Source organism: Sorex araneus, chromosome 3 (genome assembly GCF_027595985.1).
Source record: "Sorex araneus isolate mSorAra2 chromosome 3, mSorAra2.pri, whole genome shotgun sequence".
Taxonomy (NCBI): domain Eukaryota; kingdom Metazoa; phylum Chordata; class Mammalia; order Eulipotyphla; family Soricidae; genus Sorex; species Sorex araneus.
This window is the reverse complement of record NC_073304.1, coordinates 192,218,589-192,238,787: the sequence shown is the minus strand read 5'-3', so window position 1 is coordinate 192,238,787 and position 20,199 is coordinate 192,218,589. Positions and strand designations below refer to the sequence as shown.

Below are 20,199 nucleotides of genomic sequence, written 5' to 3'. Positions count from 1 at the left end.
ATAAATTGCGGGCTGGAGCAATAGTACAACGGGTAGGGTGTTTGCCTTGCACACAGCCGACCCAGGTCCAATTCCTGGCATCCTATATGGTCCCCTGAGCACTGCCAGGAGTAATTCCTGAGTGAAAAGCCAGGAGTAACCCCTGTGCATCGCCGGGTGTGACCCAAAAGCAATAAATAAATAAATAAATAAATAAATAAATAAATAAATAAATAAATAATAACAATTGGACAGCAGGTAGGGTGTCTGACTTGCGCAGCTGTGTTTGATCCCCTGCATCCATATGGTCCCATGAGCACTGCCAGCAGTAATTTCTAAGTGCAGGGTCAAGAGTAAGCCCTGAGCACCCGCTGAATTCAACCCCTTACATCCCATATGGTCCTCCAAGCAATGTCAGGAATGATCACTGAGCAGCCAGGTCTGGTCAAAATCCAAAAACCAAAAAGTCTATAGCCACAGCAGTACTCAGGGGCCCATGTATCAAGGGCTCAGAAGTCCAGGGATCAAATCCAGGGCTTCTGCATGCATTCCAGTCCTTTGAGTCATCTCCTAGACCCAAAATGGACATGTCTGGATATGTATCTCTTCACACTTGTACTATGCTTTAGTGTTCCTCCTAAATTCTCAATTAGTAAAAATAATCTGTCAATCAATGGTGAAACCAGGCTCCCTATATATAAACACTATGGTTTCATGGAGTAATTTTTAGTGCTTTGATAGAGATCAATTCTTACATTCAAATCTGGGTAAGCCCACCTTAACGTAGACTATAACAGAGAGAAAGAAACAGAATAGAATGTAGATGAAAAATGAAGTATTTTAGGTTAATTCCTGTGAATTCAGGTGATGTTATTAAAGTAGTCAAAGTGTGTTTAGTAAATCAATGAGAACATTCAGTTATACAGTTTTTAGCTTAGTTATTCCAAAACAGGTTTTCTTTGAAAAAGAGAAAACCCAACATTTCATGCCAAAATCAGTACTGAATGGTTTGACAACATCATTACAATACTGGTGCTTGTATTCAGAATTCCTAAAAAGCTGTAAGAGGTCTGAAAGGGAGACCCTGTAGCAGATATCTTCTTTCTACATTTTGCACATTATGTACCTCCAAAGCCAAGGCTGTCTTGTCGTAGGCATTAGGGACTCGCTTCTGGATTACCCTGGCATAAATGGGCCCATTCTGGAGGTTAGGGAGCGGAGTGTTGACGCTGGGTTGGGCATAGGGCCCAGGCTCCGGCCCACCCAGTGGCTGTGGGTGGGAACCCTCCTGGTTACCTCCAATCAGAGCCGATACTGGGGCGGAGGCAGGTCTAAGCTTCTCCACGTAAGGGACTGGAATCATCCCCCTCTTGCCTTCGCTGTCCTCAGCATTCCACCACTGCTCTTCAGGCTTATCCCGGATTTTCAGGATGTCTCCTTTCTTAAAGGGAAGATCTTCTTCATCATTCCCATTAAAGTCAAAGAGGGCTCGCACATACTCTGTCTCCTCCGGCCTGAGAATCACTCCACTACCCTGCCTGGATCTGGGAACTGGTTCTATCAACGTTGTAGTGTCCAAATAGTGTATTTTGTAGAATTCCAGTAAAGCAGGCAATGAATCAAATTCTTGATCCCCTATTCGGAGTCTGGAGGGGCTCACCCCTGGAAAAAAACAGAGCAGGGTATTATTTAAAGATGCTCAATGCCAGAGATGACAGGCAGCTTTTAAATTATTTTTCATACACTTTTTGTCAATATTTAATCAGGGGAAAAAACTCATAACCCTCTGGAAGAAATAAACTCCCTTCCTCATAGTATGCGGAACCCGTACTTTGTGCTGGATTTTTGAGGCTGAAGGTCTCTCAGAAGAAAGACGCCCACTACAATCAGCCACAAAGAAGGAAAGGGTGGCGACAATGGACCAGGGGCATCAGGACAGACGCTAATACTGGCTCAAAGACAGAGAAACGGAGATTTCCAGTTCTCCCAATATGTTCTGTGCTCTCCCATTTACAGAGCAGCATCAAGTCCAAAATTTTGTTTGCAATCTTCCGTACAATCTGAGGAACTGCATCAAGCTCTCCTTTTCTTATAAGTCCCTGTAGCTGTTCCAAAAAAACAAAAAAACAAAAAATCAAGTTTGTACAATTTTATACTTCCACCAGCTGAGTTCCCATTCCTATATATTCTTGCATTAAGAAAAAAACTGAGGGGCTGGAGAAATAGCACAGCAGGTAGGGTGTTTGCCTTACACTCGGATGACCCGGGTTCGATTTCCAGCATCCCATATGGTCCCTTGAGCACCGCCAGGAGTAATTCCTGAGTGTAGAGTCAGGAGTAACCCCTGTGCATCGCCAGGTGTGACCCAAAAAGAAAAAAAAAAAGAAAGAAAAAAACTGAGAAAACTGAGAGAGGTGCAACACTGATGGGTATGGGTATGGGACCATGAGGACTTTGCACATCCCAGGCATACACAACCACTTTAGGTATAACCCAGTCCCCTCAAAACAGAATTTGAAAAATAATTTTCAACTTTTTTTTTCTTTTTGGGTACACCCAGAGATTCTCAGGGGTTACTCCTGGTTCTGCACTCAGGAATTACTCCTGGCGGTGCTCGGGGGACCATATGGGATGCTGGGAATCGAACCCACGTTGGCTGCGTGCAAGGCAAATGCCCTACCTGCTGTGCTATTGCTCCAGCCCCCTAATTTTCAACTTTTTTTTTTTGCTTTTTGGGTCACACCCAGCGATGCTCAGGGGTTACTCCTGGCTCTGCACTCAGGAATTACTCCTGGCGGTGCTTGGGGGACCATATGGGATGCCGGGGATCGAACCCGGGTCGGCCACGTGCAAGGCAAACGCCCTACCCGCTGTGCTATCGCTCCGGCCCCATAATTTTCAACTTTTAAAGATGATCTTTGATTTTTTTCTTGTTTATAATCTATGCTTCTTGTGTGAAAGTTATTTGATCCTTAATTAGGGAAATAACTAATTTACCCTATCAATTACCATTAACATTGTAATCCACCAAAAAATTTTAAAACAGTTGCCCAGATGTCTACATTAATTTACCATATAAAGTACATATTTCAGGACACGAGCGGCCCCTCTGTTGCTGAACGCTCACAATCCGGAGGCCAACTAACCACCAGCAGCTTCTTGCAGAAAAGCCACAGCCCCATGCTGCCCTGGGAGGGGAAAGGTTTTTCTCTCTAGGCTTTTCCTTTCCCCAGCGGCAGCATGGCAACTGCCATCTTACAGGCCCACTAAAGAGAGGTACGAGCTTGCAGTGACGGGACACTCGGGAGATCTCGGGATGGGGGATGTTACCAGCACCACTCTCCGCCCAGACATGACCCCAGCGGCCGCACACAAGCGGCCCCTCCGTTGCTGAATGCCCATGATCCCAGAAGCCAACTAACTACTTTCGGCCCCAGCAGCATCTTGCAGAAATGCCTCGACTGTGAACTAAGTTATGGCCCCATGCCACCCGGGAGGGGAAAGGTTTTTCTCTCTCAGCCTTTCCTTTCCCTGGCGGCGGCGATGACGTGGAGACCCCCATCTTATAAGGCCCACTAAACAGAGGTATGAGCTTGCAATGATGCGACTTCTGGCAGAAATCTCTGGAAATTTACTAAAATACCATAAATCCAAAACTGTGCGGCCGCTATTGCGGCTGCGCAACCTGATATGCTCTTCATTCTCACCAATGGAAAACAAATTATCTAATGCTGCCTTTTTGGCAGGTCTGATTGTTGAGGGGAAATTCCAAATAATAATAGTGAGTTTCCTGTTGAAATATTGAATGTAATCAAAGTAAAGAGAAAGTAAAGCGAAAATCACCAGCCACACAGGCAGGGGGTGGGGGTGGGGGTGGGATGGGAAGTATATTGGGGTTCTTGGTGGTGGAACATGTGCACTGGTGAAGGGATGGGTGTTCGATCATGGTATGACTGAGACTTAAGCCTGAAAGCTTTGTGACTTTTCACATGGTGATTCAATAAAAAATTAAAGAAAAAAAGTCCATATTTCAGGTTGGAGAGATTGCTCAATAGGCTGGAACACATTCTTTCACACCAGAGGCCCAGGTCTGAGCCCAGAATGACATGGTTCCCCAAGCACCAAGCATGAGTAACCCATGAGCACCACTGGGTCAGTCACTGTCATCCCGTTGTTCATTGATTTGTCGAGCGGGCACCAGTAACGTCTCCATTGTGAAACTTGTTGTTACTGTTTTTGACATATCGAATACACCATGGGTAGCCTGCCAGACTCTGCCATGTGGGCGAGATACTCTCGGTATGTACATCCTGAAAACCAAAATAGAATGTATTTAACATTCCCTACTGGGCAGGGCTTAGGGAACACAGGTCAATACTCTGTATATATGAGGCACTGAGTTTGAGCCCTGGCACCCACCAATAAATGTACTGGGGAGAGATGAAAAGATACTTTAGACGGTAACCAGAAGTCTGCAATACAGAATGAATACCAATCAGTATCTTCTCTTTTCACCCAAATAATGAGACGGATACACAATTTAAATGACACATCAAAAGTCAATCTGTGGCACTCATGGCTGTAAGCTAACAGAAGTTACTAGTCCATACTGAGTAATGTTGGCTGTCTCTCCAACTCAAGATGCTGAAATAGATGCCCAGACACAGGCTGTCCATTTATGGAAAAGACTGATCGGGCACTAGCAGAACACAACCTCAGCAGTTCAGAACTAGTCATAATTTTAGTTATGATCATAGCACTGAATGGTGGTACAATATTATAAAGTTTCTCTTCACTCAAGCAGATCACTGCTGGGGATTAATCCTACGCACAATTTAAGGCAGAAGAGGCATGGTCACTATGGTTGTCTTCAGTAAGCTAATTCAGTGACCCTTCAGGCCTAATCATGTCTGGATAAGCAAGGACACGATCAGTATAGGTCTTCAAGGAGACCCCTACTTAGCAAACTGGTTAAGAAATCCTCAGTAGCATAATAGGGAAAACCCTTTCTCCATTAAAGCACCTATAGCTTAGGAAATTATCCTGATGAGGGGCCAGAGCAATCTTACACTGGCCTTGCACTGAGTTGACCTAGGTTCAATTCCCAGCTCCCATATGGTCCCCTAAGCACTGTCAGGAGTAATCCCTGAATACAGATCAGGAGAAACTGGAGTATTGCTGGATGTGGCCCCAAAACAAAACAACAACAACAACAACAATCAGGAAACTGTCCTGATGATACACAGGAAAACATCCAGCTTACCCAAATACATGCCAAGGTGCAATAGCCAAAATGGTTTTCACTGGTGAGCCTTACAACAGTGGTTTGTAGGGCAGGAGCAATAGACAGCGGTTAGGGTGCTTGCCTTGCATGTGGCCGACCCGGTTTCAATCCCCATTTATGGTCCCTGAGCATTATCAGGGTGAACTCTGAGAACTTCGAGGTGTGGCCCATAAATCAGAAAACAGAAACAAAAACACAAACAGTGGTTTGCAGGGGTCAAAGAGATAGTAAGTGGCACCAGCCCTGACAGCACAACGGGTAGGGCATTTGCCTTGCATGCAGCAACCGGGTTTGATTCCCAGCATCCCATATGGTCGCCCAAGCACCACCAGGAGCAATTTCTTAGTGCAGAACCAGGAGTAATCCCTGTGCATCATTGGGTGTGAGCCAAAAAGCAGAAAAAAAAAAAAGACATAGTGTGTAGAGCAATTGCCTTGAATGAGGTGGACCCAGGTTTAATCCCCTCATATGGGATTCCCGAGCCCTTAAGGAGTGATTCCTGAGCACTGCTAGGTGTGGCACCAAAAAAAAAAAATGTTTACAGATAGTAGTGCTCAGTATTAAATATTGTGGGGGGAGGCGCACCAGGACTACACCCAAAGTGATTGAGAGGTCATGTGGTATTGGGGATCTAGCTAGCACTTTAAGCTATTTCCCCAACTCCTTAAATATTACTCTTAATGAACCTTACTCTGAAATGAGGGGAAACTTAAATGAAAATCTGTTCCGAGCTCACAGCATGGCTGAAGATACAAAGGTATCTGAGAGATAGTACAGCTTGTGTTTATGCAGCTGGCCCTGTTTGGAATCTCCTGAGCAGCGCTAGGAATGGTCTCAAATACCCCACTGCACCCAGAACAGGAATCCACATATGGTTGGTAAGGAGCAAAGCAACATCACTCCAAAGACATTATTACTCCCACACCCAGCCCAGCTTTTCCCTTTCTAGCAATAACCGTTCTTGTGAAACGGGCTCACAGTCCGTGAGTGGCTCTAACCATCCCTGAATACTGCCTCTTCTTTTTTTCCACTCTAAGAAGGAACCACTCCCCGTCATCCATTGTTATGGCTCCTCCACTACTGGACTAGCCCAAGTGAAGTGTGTCTTTTTAAGTTTTCTTTGATGGGGGTTGGAGCAATAGCACAGTGGGTAGGGTGTTTGCCTTGCATATGCCTGACCCAGGTTCAATCCCTGGCATCCCATATGGTCTTGGGAGCACTGCCAGGAGTAACACCTGAGTGTCATTGGGTGACCCAAAAAACCAAATGGAAAAAAAGAGTAGGTTTTCTTTGAGGGAGGGGGTCATGATTTAGAACAAATGACACTTCCTTTTATTTATCTATGGGACTAATAAATCAAGTCCCTTAGAAATATCAGTGTGAGACTCTAGTACTGAAAAACTGGTAAAAATCCTGGGAAGAAAACCTTATTTGTCACACAGGGAGGAAGTTGACTCAATTATTTTATCTTTTTGTGGTGCCTTTGACCTAATCCAGGGCCTTACACATACACTGAGCCACATCCCTAGCGCTGATCATTTTTTTCCTTGGGGTGGGGGAGCGTCCATACCCAGCTGTGCTCAGGGCTTACTCCTGGAGGGGACTGAATGGGTGCTGGGGATCAAACTGGGGTCAGCCACGTGCAAGGCAACTGCCCAACACACTGTACTACTATTGTTCTGGCCTTCTGATTCTTGCTCAAATGCTACTTAATGGGCCAGAGATGGCTCAAAGAGCTGGCGTGCATGCTGGCATGCTTGGAGGGTCGGGCGGGATCCCCAGCACTGCAGGGTCCCCCAAGGACTATTGAGTAGCCCCAAGCACTGCTAGGTGTGGTCTCAAAACAAACAAAAAATCACCACAACAATGTTTGACATTACAATACATATAATTTAATTTTCTAATCTAAGGACACTTGTAATTCCACAGAGGAAACCCGATTTTGCCTACTTGCTGCTGGAGCAATAAGATATATATGACAGGGCCGGAAAGATAGTACAGCAGGTAGGGTGCTTATCTTGCCCACCAGGGTTCTATCCCAGCACCCCATATGGTCCTCCATGCTGGCCAGAAGTGATGAGTACAGAGCCAGGAGTAAGCCCCAGCACTGCTGGGTATGGCCCCAAAACAACAACAAAGATGTACAGTACAATTGCAACTCCAGAAAGGAAGGGCGGGAAAACAGCATACTGAATTCAAGATAAGCCCAATTTCACCATAGCTGTGTGTTCTAACTCCTTTCTCCTAGTGTATCTCCTCTCGAGGAGAGAGAGCCAAAAGTAGGAAACAAAAGGGAGGGAAAGGAAGGATATTAAAGTAAGTATCACTGTCATCCTGTTGCTCATCCATTTGCTCGAGCGGGCACCAGTAATGTCTTCATTGTGAGACTTATTACTGTTTATGCAACCAACATAATATGCAACAGCTGAGGCCTGGAAAACCTCACTGACGTGTTTTACATCAAACCTGTGCTGGGGGCTGGAGTGATAGCACAGCGGGTAGGGCATTTGCCTTGCACGCGGCTGACCCGGGTTCTAATCCCAGCATCCCATATGGTCCCCTGAGCACCGCCAGGGGTAATTCCTGAGTGAAGAGCCAGGAGTAACCCCTGTGCATCGCTGGGTGTGACCCAAAAAAAACAAAAAAACAACCTGTGCTGGATTCTGAATGTGCCATTATTTATTTAGTTAGTTAGTTATTGAGCCAACCAGGTGGTGTTCAGGGGTTACTCCTGGCTCTGCACTCAGGAATCACTCCTGGCAGTGCTCAGGGACCATATGGGATGCTGAGGATCAAACCCGGGTCAGCAGCGTGCACCTTACTTGCCGTACCATCTCTCCGGCCCCTCTGAATGTGCAATTCTTTTTTTTTTTTTTTTTTTTTTTGCCTTTTGGGTCACACCTGGCGATGCACAGGGGTTAGTCCTGGCTCTGCACTCAGGAATTACCCCTGGCCGTGCTCAGGGGACCATATGGGATGCTGGGATTTGAACCCGGGTCGGCCACGTGCAAGGCAAACGCCCTACCTGCTGTGCTATCTCTCCAGCCCCCTGAATGTGCAATTCTAAAGAGGCAGAAATTAAATTTTTTGATCAGACATTCCTTGTTGCCTACATGCCTGTATGTTAGAAACTCATTCCTTCTAAGCTTTTTAGCTCTGCAGTCAAAGGACTTTTTACCATTTTACTGCACTATTTCTGCAGGTGTTTTATAGAGAATACCCAATAGCCCCATGGGTTAAATCAGATTAGGGCATTTGCACAAGCAATGCTGGAGTATTAGCACAGTGGGTAGGGCGTTTGCCTTGCACACAGCCGAACCAGGATTGATTCCTTTGCCCCTCTCGGAGAGCCCGGAAAGCTACCAAGAGTATCTCGCCTGCGTGGCAGAGCCTCGCAAGCTACCCGTGGCGTATTCGGTATGCCTAAAACAGTAACAAGTCTCACAATGGAGACATTACCGGCGCCCACTCGAGCAAATTGATGAGCAACGGGATGACAATAATACAATGATACACAAGCAGATCTCAGTAACTCCATCACCAGTCCCTTCCTGATCTTACACCACTTCCCTTTTTCTCTCCCTCCAACCTTAATTCCCATGCCCTTTTTTCTCTGCATGCAGTATTCATAGATCGATTAATATTTCCCACCACCTGTCCAACATAAAGGGATAAAAAGGCTGAAAAGTCACCTGAAAGAGGTCTGGAGTAACAGCACAGCAAAAGGACACTTGCCTTGCAAGGAGCTGACCCAGCTCTGATCCCTGGCACTCCATAGGGTCTCCTGAGCCTCACTAGGAGTAAGCCCTGAGCACAGCTGAACGTAGCCAAAAACTAAAATCCTAAAAGAGTTATCAAGGGCTGAAGAGGGGCCAGAGCTATAGAGCAGGGAGGGGGAGTTCTATGGCCAAGGACCAGAGATGTGGCTCAATGAAAGAAAGCATGTGTGAGGCCCTGGGTTCATGCCACGCAATGCAAAAAATAAGTTATCCAAGTAGGTTTTAAAAATTCAAAAATCCTGGGCTGGAAAGACAGTACAATTTGTCTTGCATGCATATAACCTGGGTTTGATCCCCAGATTGTATATGGTCCCCCAAGCACCAACAGGAGTGAGCCCTGTGATCTCTGGGTATGGCCCCCAAACAAAGAGTAAAACAGAAAAATCAAACTAAAATCCAGAATTCAATATCTGTCTCTTGGAGTCATAATTTCCCATGAGCACAGTAAAAGTTTGGTGAAATCCTACAATAAAGAAACTTATGTCTTGGGGCTGGAGCAATACAGTACAGTGGGTAAGGTACTTGCTTTGCATGTAGCCAACCCGGGTTCGATCCCCGGCACCCCATAAGGTCCCCAGAGCACTACCGGACTACTGGGAGTGATCCCTGAGCACAGAGCCAGGAGTAAGCTAGGAGCATTGCTGGGTGTGGCATACTTCCCCCACCCTCACCTCCAGAAAAAGAAACCTACTTCCTTCTACCTAAGAATTATTCTTTTGGGGCTGGAGCGATAGCACAGCAGGTAGGGGATTATTTGCCTTGCACGCGGCTGACCCGGGTTCAATCCCCAGCATCCCAGATGGTCCCCTGAGCACCGCCAGGAGTAACTCCTGAGTGCAAAGCCAGGAGTAACCCCTGTGCATTGCCAGGTGAGACCCAAAAAGCAAAAATAATAATAAAAAAATTAAAAAACATATTCTATTGGGGCTGGAGCGATAGCACAGAGGGTAAGGCATTTACCTTGCACGCGGCCAACCCAGATTCGATTCCCAGCATCCCATATGGTCCCCGAGCACTGCCAGGAGTGATTCCTGAGTGCAGAGCCAGGAGTAAACCCTGTGCATCACCAGGTGTGACCCAAAAAGAAAAAGAAAATTATTCTTTTGGTGTAAAACCTTAGGTAACTTACTAAGAACTTCTTTGGATGGAGGGATATGGGTTTCCCCACGACCAAAAGTAGAACACTCCTGGGTTGCAAGGCTAGTCCAGTTTAGAGTGCTTGCCTTACATATGACAGACCCTGGTTCAATTCCTGGCACACATGATTCATTTTTAGGCTGCAACCAGTGATGCTCAGGAGTTACTCCTAGCTCTACATTCAGGAATTAACCCTGGTAGGGATCAGGGGACTGTATGGGATGCCAGGGATCAAATCTAGGTCAGCTGCTTGCAAGGCATGCTCTGGCCCTCCACATACATGATTCCTGAATGCTGCAGGGACAAGCCCCTCACACAGGTGATGGGGATGAGGGGAAGGGAAGAGATGACCAAAAGTAAAACACTCCCACTCATTAGCTATTTGTTGGGTGCGAGTATACTCAAAAATAATGTTCCAGAAGTCTGGAGAAATAACACAGCAGAGAGGGTGCTTGCCTTGACATGGCCAACCCGCGTTTGACTCCCAGTCCCCCAGACACTCCCCTGAACACCACCAGGAGTAATCCCTGAGCACCACCAAGTGTGGCCCAAAAACAGAACAAAATCCCGGGGCAGAGAGTCAACAGGGGTTAAGATGCTTGCCTTGAACATGGATAGATTCTAGTACCACAGGATCTCTGAGGACAGCTGGGAGCAACCTCCAAGCAGAGTCAAGTGTGGCCCAACTCCCTGAGAGATCAAAGAGACAGCACACAGGCACATCAGCAGTGACGATGGTTCGAATTCCACCTTGAGCACTCTTAAGGGTCACTCCTAAGCACAAAGCCAGGAATAGCCCTTGTGCACTGCCAGATGTGGTCCAAACACTCCTCCACATAATCCTCCCCCAAATAAATGAAAAAGACAGCTAACCCCACCCCAATTTCTTCCTGTTAATGGTAATTATGTTCCCAAACCCCAACAATAACCTACTAAATTTCACCAAACAATAATATTCTACTTTCAGATCATGAGGGAAAAAAAAGAGATCGCCAAAAATTAAGACACTCCTACTCATTAGCTATTTGTTGGGTCCGGGAATACTCAAAAATAATTTTTTGGGAAAAAAATCTGCTTTGATATTGAAGAGTAAATCATGAGAAACAGTCATGAGCACTGCAAAAATTAGGTAAAGAAAACATGGCAGCTGAAGGCACAAAAAGGCAGGAGTGGGGGAGTGGGGAGCTATCTCCAAGGGCTGAAGCACAGGCTTTGCATGTGGGAGGCCTGGGTTTGAACACTGGCACTGCATGGTCCTCAAGCACCTCTAAGAGCAACCCCTGAGCACCAAGCTGGGAGTAGCCACGGCACCACTGAGAGACACCCACGGCTGTGGGCCAAATAAGTGGGCAGTAAAGGGTTACCAACAATTCCACAGGCCCCGCAAGGCACTCAGTCAAGTATCACCTTGAATAGGCAGCACTATTACCACTCTGGCTTCTGTCCTCCATATCCACTCCCCAGGTTAGTTTGTATGTTCCACAAGGCAATAGAAGGGAGGCTCTGGATCAAGCAGGTAACAGCACACTCTATATCCATGCATAATTATTCCACCTCCTGCTATACCAGCACTTGCCCCTTAACTCACGCTGTCTTTTGTTTTTGTGCCACACCTGGCAGTGCTCAACGATCACTACTGGAGGTGTTCAGGGGCCCTATGTGGTGCTGGGACCAAACCCACATGAGCTGTGTGCAAAGAAAGCACTGGAATCTGCTGTACTATTCTTCCTGGGGCCCTCTGCTTTTTGTTTTGTTTTGGGGTCACATCCAGTGATGCTCAGGACTTACTCTAGCTCTGCACTCAGGAATTATTCCTGGCCAGGACCCAGTGACAATATGGGGTGCCGGGTATAGAACCTGGATCTGCCATATGCAACCAAGTGCCCTACCCAATATATACTGCTTCAGCCCTGCTTTTTTTAGTATGTGGTGGGGTTTGTGGAGCCATATGATGCCAGAGACACAAGCTCCATGCCTATGCCTTTAGCCACATTCCCAGACCTAAACATTGTCTTACTGGTGCTCATAAATCCATATCATGGGGCTGGAGCAGTAGCACAGCGGGTAGGATGTTTGCCTTGCACGCAGCCGACCTGGGTTCGATTCCCAGTATCCCACATGTTCCCCTGAACACTGCCAGGACTCATTCCTGAGTGCAGAGCCAGGAGTAACCCCTGAGCATGGCCAAGTGTGACCCAAAAAGAAAAAAAAAATCCACATCATAATGCCTATGACTGAAAAACAAACACATAATTTAATGGCCAGCAATGCAGTTTAGTGGTAGCATGTACACTTCATATGTGGAGGGCATGGGCCCATACCCTGGCACCACTAAAATGAAACAAATACTATCAAAGACATACTACAGGAGTTAGGGTGCTTGCCTCTCCTGTAGCCAATCCTGGTTTAATCCAGGCAGGGACTATAGCTCACGGTACCTTCAAGCACTGCTGGGAGTGACCCCTAAACCTCCTCAGCACAAAGCAGTAAGTAGTTCCCAAGCACTGCTGGGTATGGCCCCAAAACAAAACAAAAAAACCTGCATGCCGATGAGTTCTTAAGGCTGTTTGCTATTTTCTTCAATTTCACTCTCAACATCATCATCATCATTTATAAGATTAACATATCAATTATCAAAAAATAGGGATAGTGGGCCAGTAAGATAGTACAGGAAGAGGCATGCCTTGCATTTGACCAAACCCAGTTAGAATCCCTGGTGCCACATCCAGTTCCCCAAGTACAGACTGGAATCACCTCTGAGAACAGAGCCAGGAATATCCGGAGTATCATCAAGTACTAAAAAAAATAACGGGGAGAAACTGAACAGATGTTTCCCAAAGATACACAGTGGGCCAACAGGCATTTTAATGAGTTCATCATAACTGATTATTAGGAAATCAAAATAACAATGAACTATAATCTGGGACCGGTCAGAGTAAAGCAGATAAGCACACACGTTACCCGAATCCACAGCACTGCACGTGGTCCCCCAGCTCTGCAACGAGAGACTCCTGGGCACAGAGGCAGGAGTAAGCCCTGAGCACTGCAAGATGTGCCCCAAAATCAAACGAGAACAATGAACTTTTATTTCAAAAAAAGGTGAGTGAAAAAGAAACCCTCATTCACTGGTCAGTCACCTGGTTCAGGCACTATGGTAAACAGTAAGATGACCTGTCAAAAAATTTAAATTAAAAGCTTTCATATTATCCAGCAGGTTCACTCCTGGGCATCTATCTCAAGAAAAGAAAAACATTAATTCAAATAAATATTTGCACACATATGTCATTTGTAGTGTTATTTATAATAGCCAAGATCTAGGAACAACCAAAGTGTCCAACAGAAGAGTGAAGAAAGAACTTGTGCGATATAAACCCAATGGACTACTATTCAGCTCTAAGATAAGCCAGAGCAATAGTACAGAGGGCAGGGTATTTTCCTTTCATGTTGCCAACTCAGATTCAATCCCTGGCACCCTATATGGTCCCCCAAGCACCATCAGGAGTAATTTCTGAGTGCAGAACCAGGAGCAATCCCTGACCCAAAACACAACAAAATTAATTATGCCAGTTTAATCCTCAGTATCACACGTGGTCTCCTGAGCGTTGCCACAAGTGATTCCTGAACACAGAGCCAAGAGTAAATCCTGAGTACCACCATGTATAGCACATCCAACTCCCCATCCCCCCAAAAAATTTATAAATAGTAAGATGAATAATCTAATACTTATTTACTACAGGTTTGCTCTATTCCTAAGCATTTATTGCACCAAAATTGATTTATTCTCACAATACCTGAGATAAGGCTTTACAATTTTATCTTTCACATAAGAAAACTTAAGGCATAGAGAAATTAAAGAACTTGTCCCAAGTTTGACTGACAAAGCACATGCAGCCAAGACTCAAACCTATGAGGCCAGAGCAATAGTACAGTGGGAGTGGGTAGGACGTTTGCCTTGCACGCAGCAGACCCAAGTTCAATCCCCAGCATTCCACATGGTCCCCCATGATCACCAGGAGTTATCTCCTCAGTGCAAAGCCAGGAGTAACCAGAGCATCTTTGGTTATGGCCCGAAAACAAACTCAAACTGGGGCCAAAGAAACAGTACAGCAGGTAGAGAATGTCTTCCATCTGGTTTGATCCCAAGCACCATACATGGTCCCCCAATCCCTACCAGGCGTGAGCCCTAAGCACAGAGCCAGCAGAAATCCCTGAGTACCACCAGGTATGCCCCGCCCGCCCCATGCCCCCAAAAAGACTCAAGCTCAAAATTCAAAGTATGTAACTACTCTGCCAACATACTTAGTTTTGTCAATTGGTCAAGATCTAGTGATACTTCACTGTTCTAACAGGAACTAGTGGGGGACTCAATGATTGCAATGCAATCCCAAATGAATCACCTCAAGTATGACCAGTATGACCAAGCTGCCCTTTTGCTCTGGGAAACAGTCAGGATAGCATCTGCAATCTGCGGATTATTTTATCCTTATTCCCCCAAACTTTTTTTTTCTGAGGGAAAGCCACACAAGGTTTATATTTATGCCCCAAAACCTTTTTCTATTTTTTGGGGGAGCCACACCCGGTGGTGCTTGGGGGTTACTCCTGACTCTGCACTCAGGAATCATTCCAGGTGGTGCTCAGGGAACCATATGGGATACCAGGGATCACACCCAGGTAAGCCACATGCAAGGCAAGCGCTCTACCTGCTATACTATCACGCTGGCCCCAATGGCACTAAAAATCAATCTAGAGCAGGAATACAGCTCAAAGAGCTGGAGGCCTGGGTTTGATCCTGTGCTGTAGCCCCTGAGTCATTTCTAGGACCCCAAAGCTGATGTTAATTGGCGTACACTGACTAAAACTAAAATAACTTTCCTTCTTTTAATCCTTTCCCTTTGGACTTGTAAACAGCCCAGGAGTCTAGAACATACACAAGTTTTGAATCCTCTGTGTGCACTGCTGAGTTCTCGGAAACAAACTAATTTTGACAGAAAGTACTACATAGTGTTAGCTTTCAGATCAGAATTCCTAGACTCAAATCCTTTTGTTTTTGGACCACATCCAACTATACTCCCAGCTCTGTATTCAGGGTTCACTCCTGATCAGCTCGGGGCCATATGAAGTGCCAGTGATCAAACCTAAGTTGGCTGCATGCAAGGCAAACACCCTACCCATCATACTGTCTCTTTGGCCCTAGATTAAAATTCTGACTCAATCATTTTACTAGTTGTGTAACCTTGGGCAAGTTACTAATTCTGTTTCCCCATCTATAAAACAAAAATATTTTAATAGTGTTCACAGTAATTACTTCACTTGATTGTTATAGACAGTAAATAAGGCAGTGTCTTTTTCTGGGGGGAGGGGTGTTTGGGGGGTCACACCTGGATGTGCTCCAGGTTTGTTCCTGGTCTTGCACTCAGGGAGCATTCCTGCCAGGGTTCAAGGGATCATAGAGAGTGCTGGGGATCAAACTCAGGCCACTTCCCTGCAAAGCAAGTGCTCTCCCTGCTATGCAAGCTCTCTATCGCTCAGAAAAGTGTCTTACACAAAACTAGACAATAAATGTCAGTTATTAATACTGTGTATGTCTTTCTAAAATTCAAGAAATGCCTCTCTGTGGTTTCAAGAGAGTACAAGAATAAGATTTATAGGGAGGGGAGAACAGAGATGAAACTGAATCAACTGCCCTATGTGGAAAATAGGATACACAGAAGAAACAATCACCATAATGTCCAAGACTTTCCACACCCCATCCACACACTTTGACAAATCTTTACATTTTCTCATGAGTCAAGGCTCTGAATTCTTTTATCTGTTAGGATAAGGTGGAGTCCAATAAAAAGGTAAGTAAGCAGTGAGCAGCAGCGTCACAAGGCCAAGGTGAGAAAGCTCAAACCAACAACCTGCCTGGTGCCACTGACAAACTGCAACCAGTAAGAGACGAGGTTGAGAACTGAGGGCCAGGGAGATGTTTCAGAGGAGTGAAGCGCAAGCTTTGCACGTGGGAGTACCAGGTTCAATTTCCCATGTAGCTGAAGGGTGAGGGACCCACCCCCAGCCTCCCAAAAGAGAATGAGACTAGAGTTTCAGTAAGCTTGCCACCATGTCACCACAATCCTGATATAACAGAAGGTAGTTAAAAGTAAACCTAGCTAACTGCTAAACAACCTAGGGTAAAGATCCTCCCTCCCCTACTTCCCCCAACCCCCCACCCCCAGCATTTGGGCCAAACCTGGAGATGTTCATGGCTTAGTCCTAGCTATACTAGAGGGACCATACGCAGTACCAGAGATCAAACTGGGGTCAGTAGTCACATGCAAACCAAGGCCCTTAGCCCCTGTATTCTCTCTCTGGCCTCAGGATCCCAAATTCTTGCCAGGTGGAGTTCAGGACATACACATCTGCACGTATGAGGCCCTGGTTTGCTCACACCCAAAACATAAAATCACACCGATCCCATGCTCTTTGGAACTGCTGTGTGTGGCAGGGCATATGGCTTAACGGTAATGTGCGTGCCTTGCATGCATGAGACCAGTGCTCAATCACCAGCCCTGCAAAAATAAAAAAAAAAATGTGAACATGCAAGACTGCCTCGGAAAGGCTGTCCCATCTCCCCATTTCTGCTCAAAGTGGAAGGAAAAAGCTAAATGAAGACTATCCTAAAAGGACAAGCCTGCAAAGGCTGGCAGAGAGGTCTCCTTCCCTTCAGACAGAATCGGTCTCAGCTGGTCAGGAGGAAAGTGCTTCAACGGGGAACAGGGAGGAGGCACTCCGGCTCCTCGTGCTGAGCGGCTCTGCGCCCCTGCTGCTGCTGGAGCCCCGGCTTCCCACACAGGAGGCCCCAAGTCTGAACCTCCTCCCCAGCACCCCAATTGTCAATACTAGGTGCACGAGGAACCTCCTCAACATCCCCCCCTCCCAAATCCCCATGGCCTCGCTTACAGCAATGAGCCCAGGGCAGCGCATGCACATTCTCCAGGGAGGTATGTGCCCAGTGGAGATCTGGTCCCGAGACTTGGGAACATTCAGGCCAGAGCCCCTCTCGAGAGGCCCCCCGAAGGACCGGCCTGACAATGGTTATGCCCCAGGAAAACTGCAGCTCCATCCGCTCCGAGGGAAGGGAATTGTTTCCCCGGGCTGACTTCTGGTTTATTTCCTTACACCAACAAACACAAAGCCTCCCCGGGCAAACACGAGGAAAGCCAAGCCGGGAGCCCGGGAGGGACGGCAGGGGGTCCCGCGGCGCGGCGGCCGGGCATCCCTGCGGCGCTCCCTGGGCGCCCCACCTTCGTCCTCCGCGGGGGAAGAGCACCGTAAAGTCGTCTGGAAAAATGCCCAAGAAAGGAAAAAGCTGACCGGCTTCCTGAGGGTGTCTCCATCCCTGCCGGCCGGCGAGCGCGGACTTCCGACCCCAGGCCGGCAGGGGCGGGGAGCCCGGGCCGCGCGCTCCGGAGCCCCACGGCCACTTGTCGGACTCGGGGCCCGGCGGCGCCCCCCGCCCCACCCCCGCCGTCCGGCGCGGGCCCCACCCTGGGCCGCGGCAGCTCCCCTCCCCGGCCGTGCTCCCGAGTCCCTCCCACACACACACACACACATACACGCGCGCACGCACACACACAACACACAACACACACACACACACACACGCACGCCCGTCCGCCGCAGCCCCTCCGGCCCGCGCGGGTCCCGCACCCCCGCCCGGGGCCTCCCGTCCCGTGCGTCCCTCACCGGGCGGAGGCTGGGCGGGCGACGGCGGCACCGGCGGGCGCGGGCCGCTGCTGTTGATGATGTAGTGGGAGACGCGCGAGTTCTCGGAGACGCTGAGCACATAGTCCCCGGGGCTGGTGCTCGAGTCCCGCACCAGGAACACCCCGTGCCGCTGGCCCTGCAACAGCGCCACCGCCTCCTGCCGGCTCAGCCGCCCCCAGTACCAGCTACTCAGCTCCTCCGAGTCGAAGTTGCCCGCCATGGCCGCCTCGGCGCCTACACGCTGGGCCGCCGCCGCGCGCGCGCCCCTCCGGCCCCGCCGCCCGCCGCCCAGCGGACCGGCTCGGGTCTCAGCCTCACAGCAGCGCCCGAAATGGCGGCGGCGGCCGCGGGCCTTCCCCACCGGAAATGACGCACTCCCTACCCCCTGGAGGATGCCGGGAAGGGGACCCGCGCCCGCCATCAGGAGAAGGTCAAAGGACCACCATTATTTTCCACTTCCCAGTGCGTGCACTGCGCATGCGGCCTCATGGGCGTCGCTGCCTGGCGGGAAGTGGAACTGCAAGGTTAGACCCGCTGAGTTTCGAGTCAAAAGAAGGGAGGGGTCTCTGCCTAGGGTTTGCAGAAATTTTTATTCCTGAGGTCCAACCCGGGCTTCGGGTTTCTTTTTTTCCCTTTTGTTTCTTCTGAGGCGCCGAGGTTAAAACCAGGACCTCACACATTCAATGTAAGCGCTCTACCGCTGGCCTCGGGGTCTTAACTCTATCAGGCTTCAAGTTCCTGGAAGACCCAGGGTTTCACAGCAGTGAAATGAAATGAAAACATGTGAGATTGGAGAGATAGCACAAGGGCTAAGCCTCGCATGTGGCTGACCCCACTTTAGTCCCGGCACAGCATATGGTCTTGCCAGCTGCCAGGAGTGATCCCTGTGCACAGAGCCAGAAGTAACCTTTGAGCACCTCTGGGTGTAGCCAACCACTCCCCTTTCCTAAATAAAGAAAAGAATAAAAAGGAAAGTGAGGGCCAAAGGGCCTGAGCTCAGAGAAACAATGATCTTCAGTTTCTCCAGCTTCTCCACAGACCTGCTGAAGTTTTTGTTTTCATTCATTCCTTCAGCATAAAAAAATTTTTTTTTAATTTATTCTTTTATTGAATCACCATGTGGAAAGTTACAAAGCTTTCAGGTTTAAGTCCCAGTTATACAATGCTCGAACACCCATCCCTTCACCAGTGCACATATTCCACCGCCAAGATTCACAGTATACCTCCCCCCATCCCCCCACCTCCCCAGCCCCCCACCTGGCCTGTGTAACTGATAAATTTCACTTTACTTTCACTTTACTTTGATTGCATTCAATATTTGACACCGCACTTGCCCCTGCAATGTGCAAAGGTGATCAAGGCTGGGCGGTTTCCTCAATAAATTCAGATTAGTGGGAGGAATTAGGAAAAGCCAATGACAAAGGACTACCTGCCAGGTGTTAAGGTGGTGGAAGGGACAAATGGGAACATAGAGTAGGACCCCTAGTCTGGTGTGTAGAGGGATCTGTCATGGATTCACAAAAAATGGATTGAGTTGAACACTGAATGGCAACTAGAGAAGAGTATTCAATACAAAAGCCAAATCCGGGGAAAGTACTCTCAAATCTTCTACTCAGAGTCTTCTCAACTCTATTTGTGTGTGTGTGTGATGTCTCAGCCATCACAGTCATCTGGATGGATATTTCCAGATCTCTTTCTGTAGTCCTGTGAACAGCTCGCTTGGTGCTCTCCTAGAAGCTTGATGTGTCCTTCATTGTCCTGCACATCTGTCTATGAGCACTTTCTAGATTGCAACTCTGAGTCTGTTGCTACGCTGTGTAGTTTTGAATGGGTATAGTTTTGAATAGATATTAAAACTCCTGTTTTAAGTCACAGCATAAAACTGGGTCACAGTGTCAACTGTTCATACATGAGTTTTCTGTTTCCTCCGGAATATACCCTTCTTCACCACTAGCGATTTCAGACTCAAATGCCCCCTCTCTCCTGACCACCACACCCTTCCCTGTCTGCAGCAATGCACGATGCTCTTATTACTACTATATCTTACAGTTCTGACCCATTGTACCACAATCTTCCACTTACAAGCCCTTGTATGGCTCATGCAAGAGCCCTACAAAAGCCAAGCACCTCTTCTTGGAAGCAGTCCATAAATATTTCATAATAACAGTTAACATTTATTCAGGAAATGCTGCTTGCCAGGCATGGTACTGCCTTTATGGGGATAATTTTACATAATCCTTTCAGCCATCTTATGGGTCGTATTTTTACAGATGA

At 47.6% G+C, this 20,199-nt stretch overlaps 1 protein-coding gene across 2 annotated transcripts in view; it reads right to left on the bottom strand.

Moving 5' to 3' along the window:
* CRK (CRK proto-oncogene, adaptor protein) overlaps nt 1-18,278 on the bottom strand; it is a 35,015-nt gene extending 16,737 nt beyond the window's left edge. Inside the window, exons 1-2 of one of the 2 annotated variants that reach the window (XM_004604986.2) lie at nt 17,905-18,278; nt 1,106-1,641 (exon numbers count right to left, since the gene is read on the bottom strand). In XM_004604986.2, coding sequence (XP_004605043.1) covers nt 1,106-1,641; nt 17,905-18,145 — 777 coding nt within the window. In that variant the 5' untranslated portion in view covers nt 18,146-18,278. The remainder of the gene's footprint in view (nt 1-1,105; nt 1,642-17,904) is intronic. The other variant, XM_004604987.2, reaches the window with a different exon arrangement.
* Nucleotides 18,279-20,199: the final 1,921 nt, after the last annotated feature.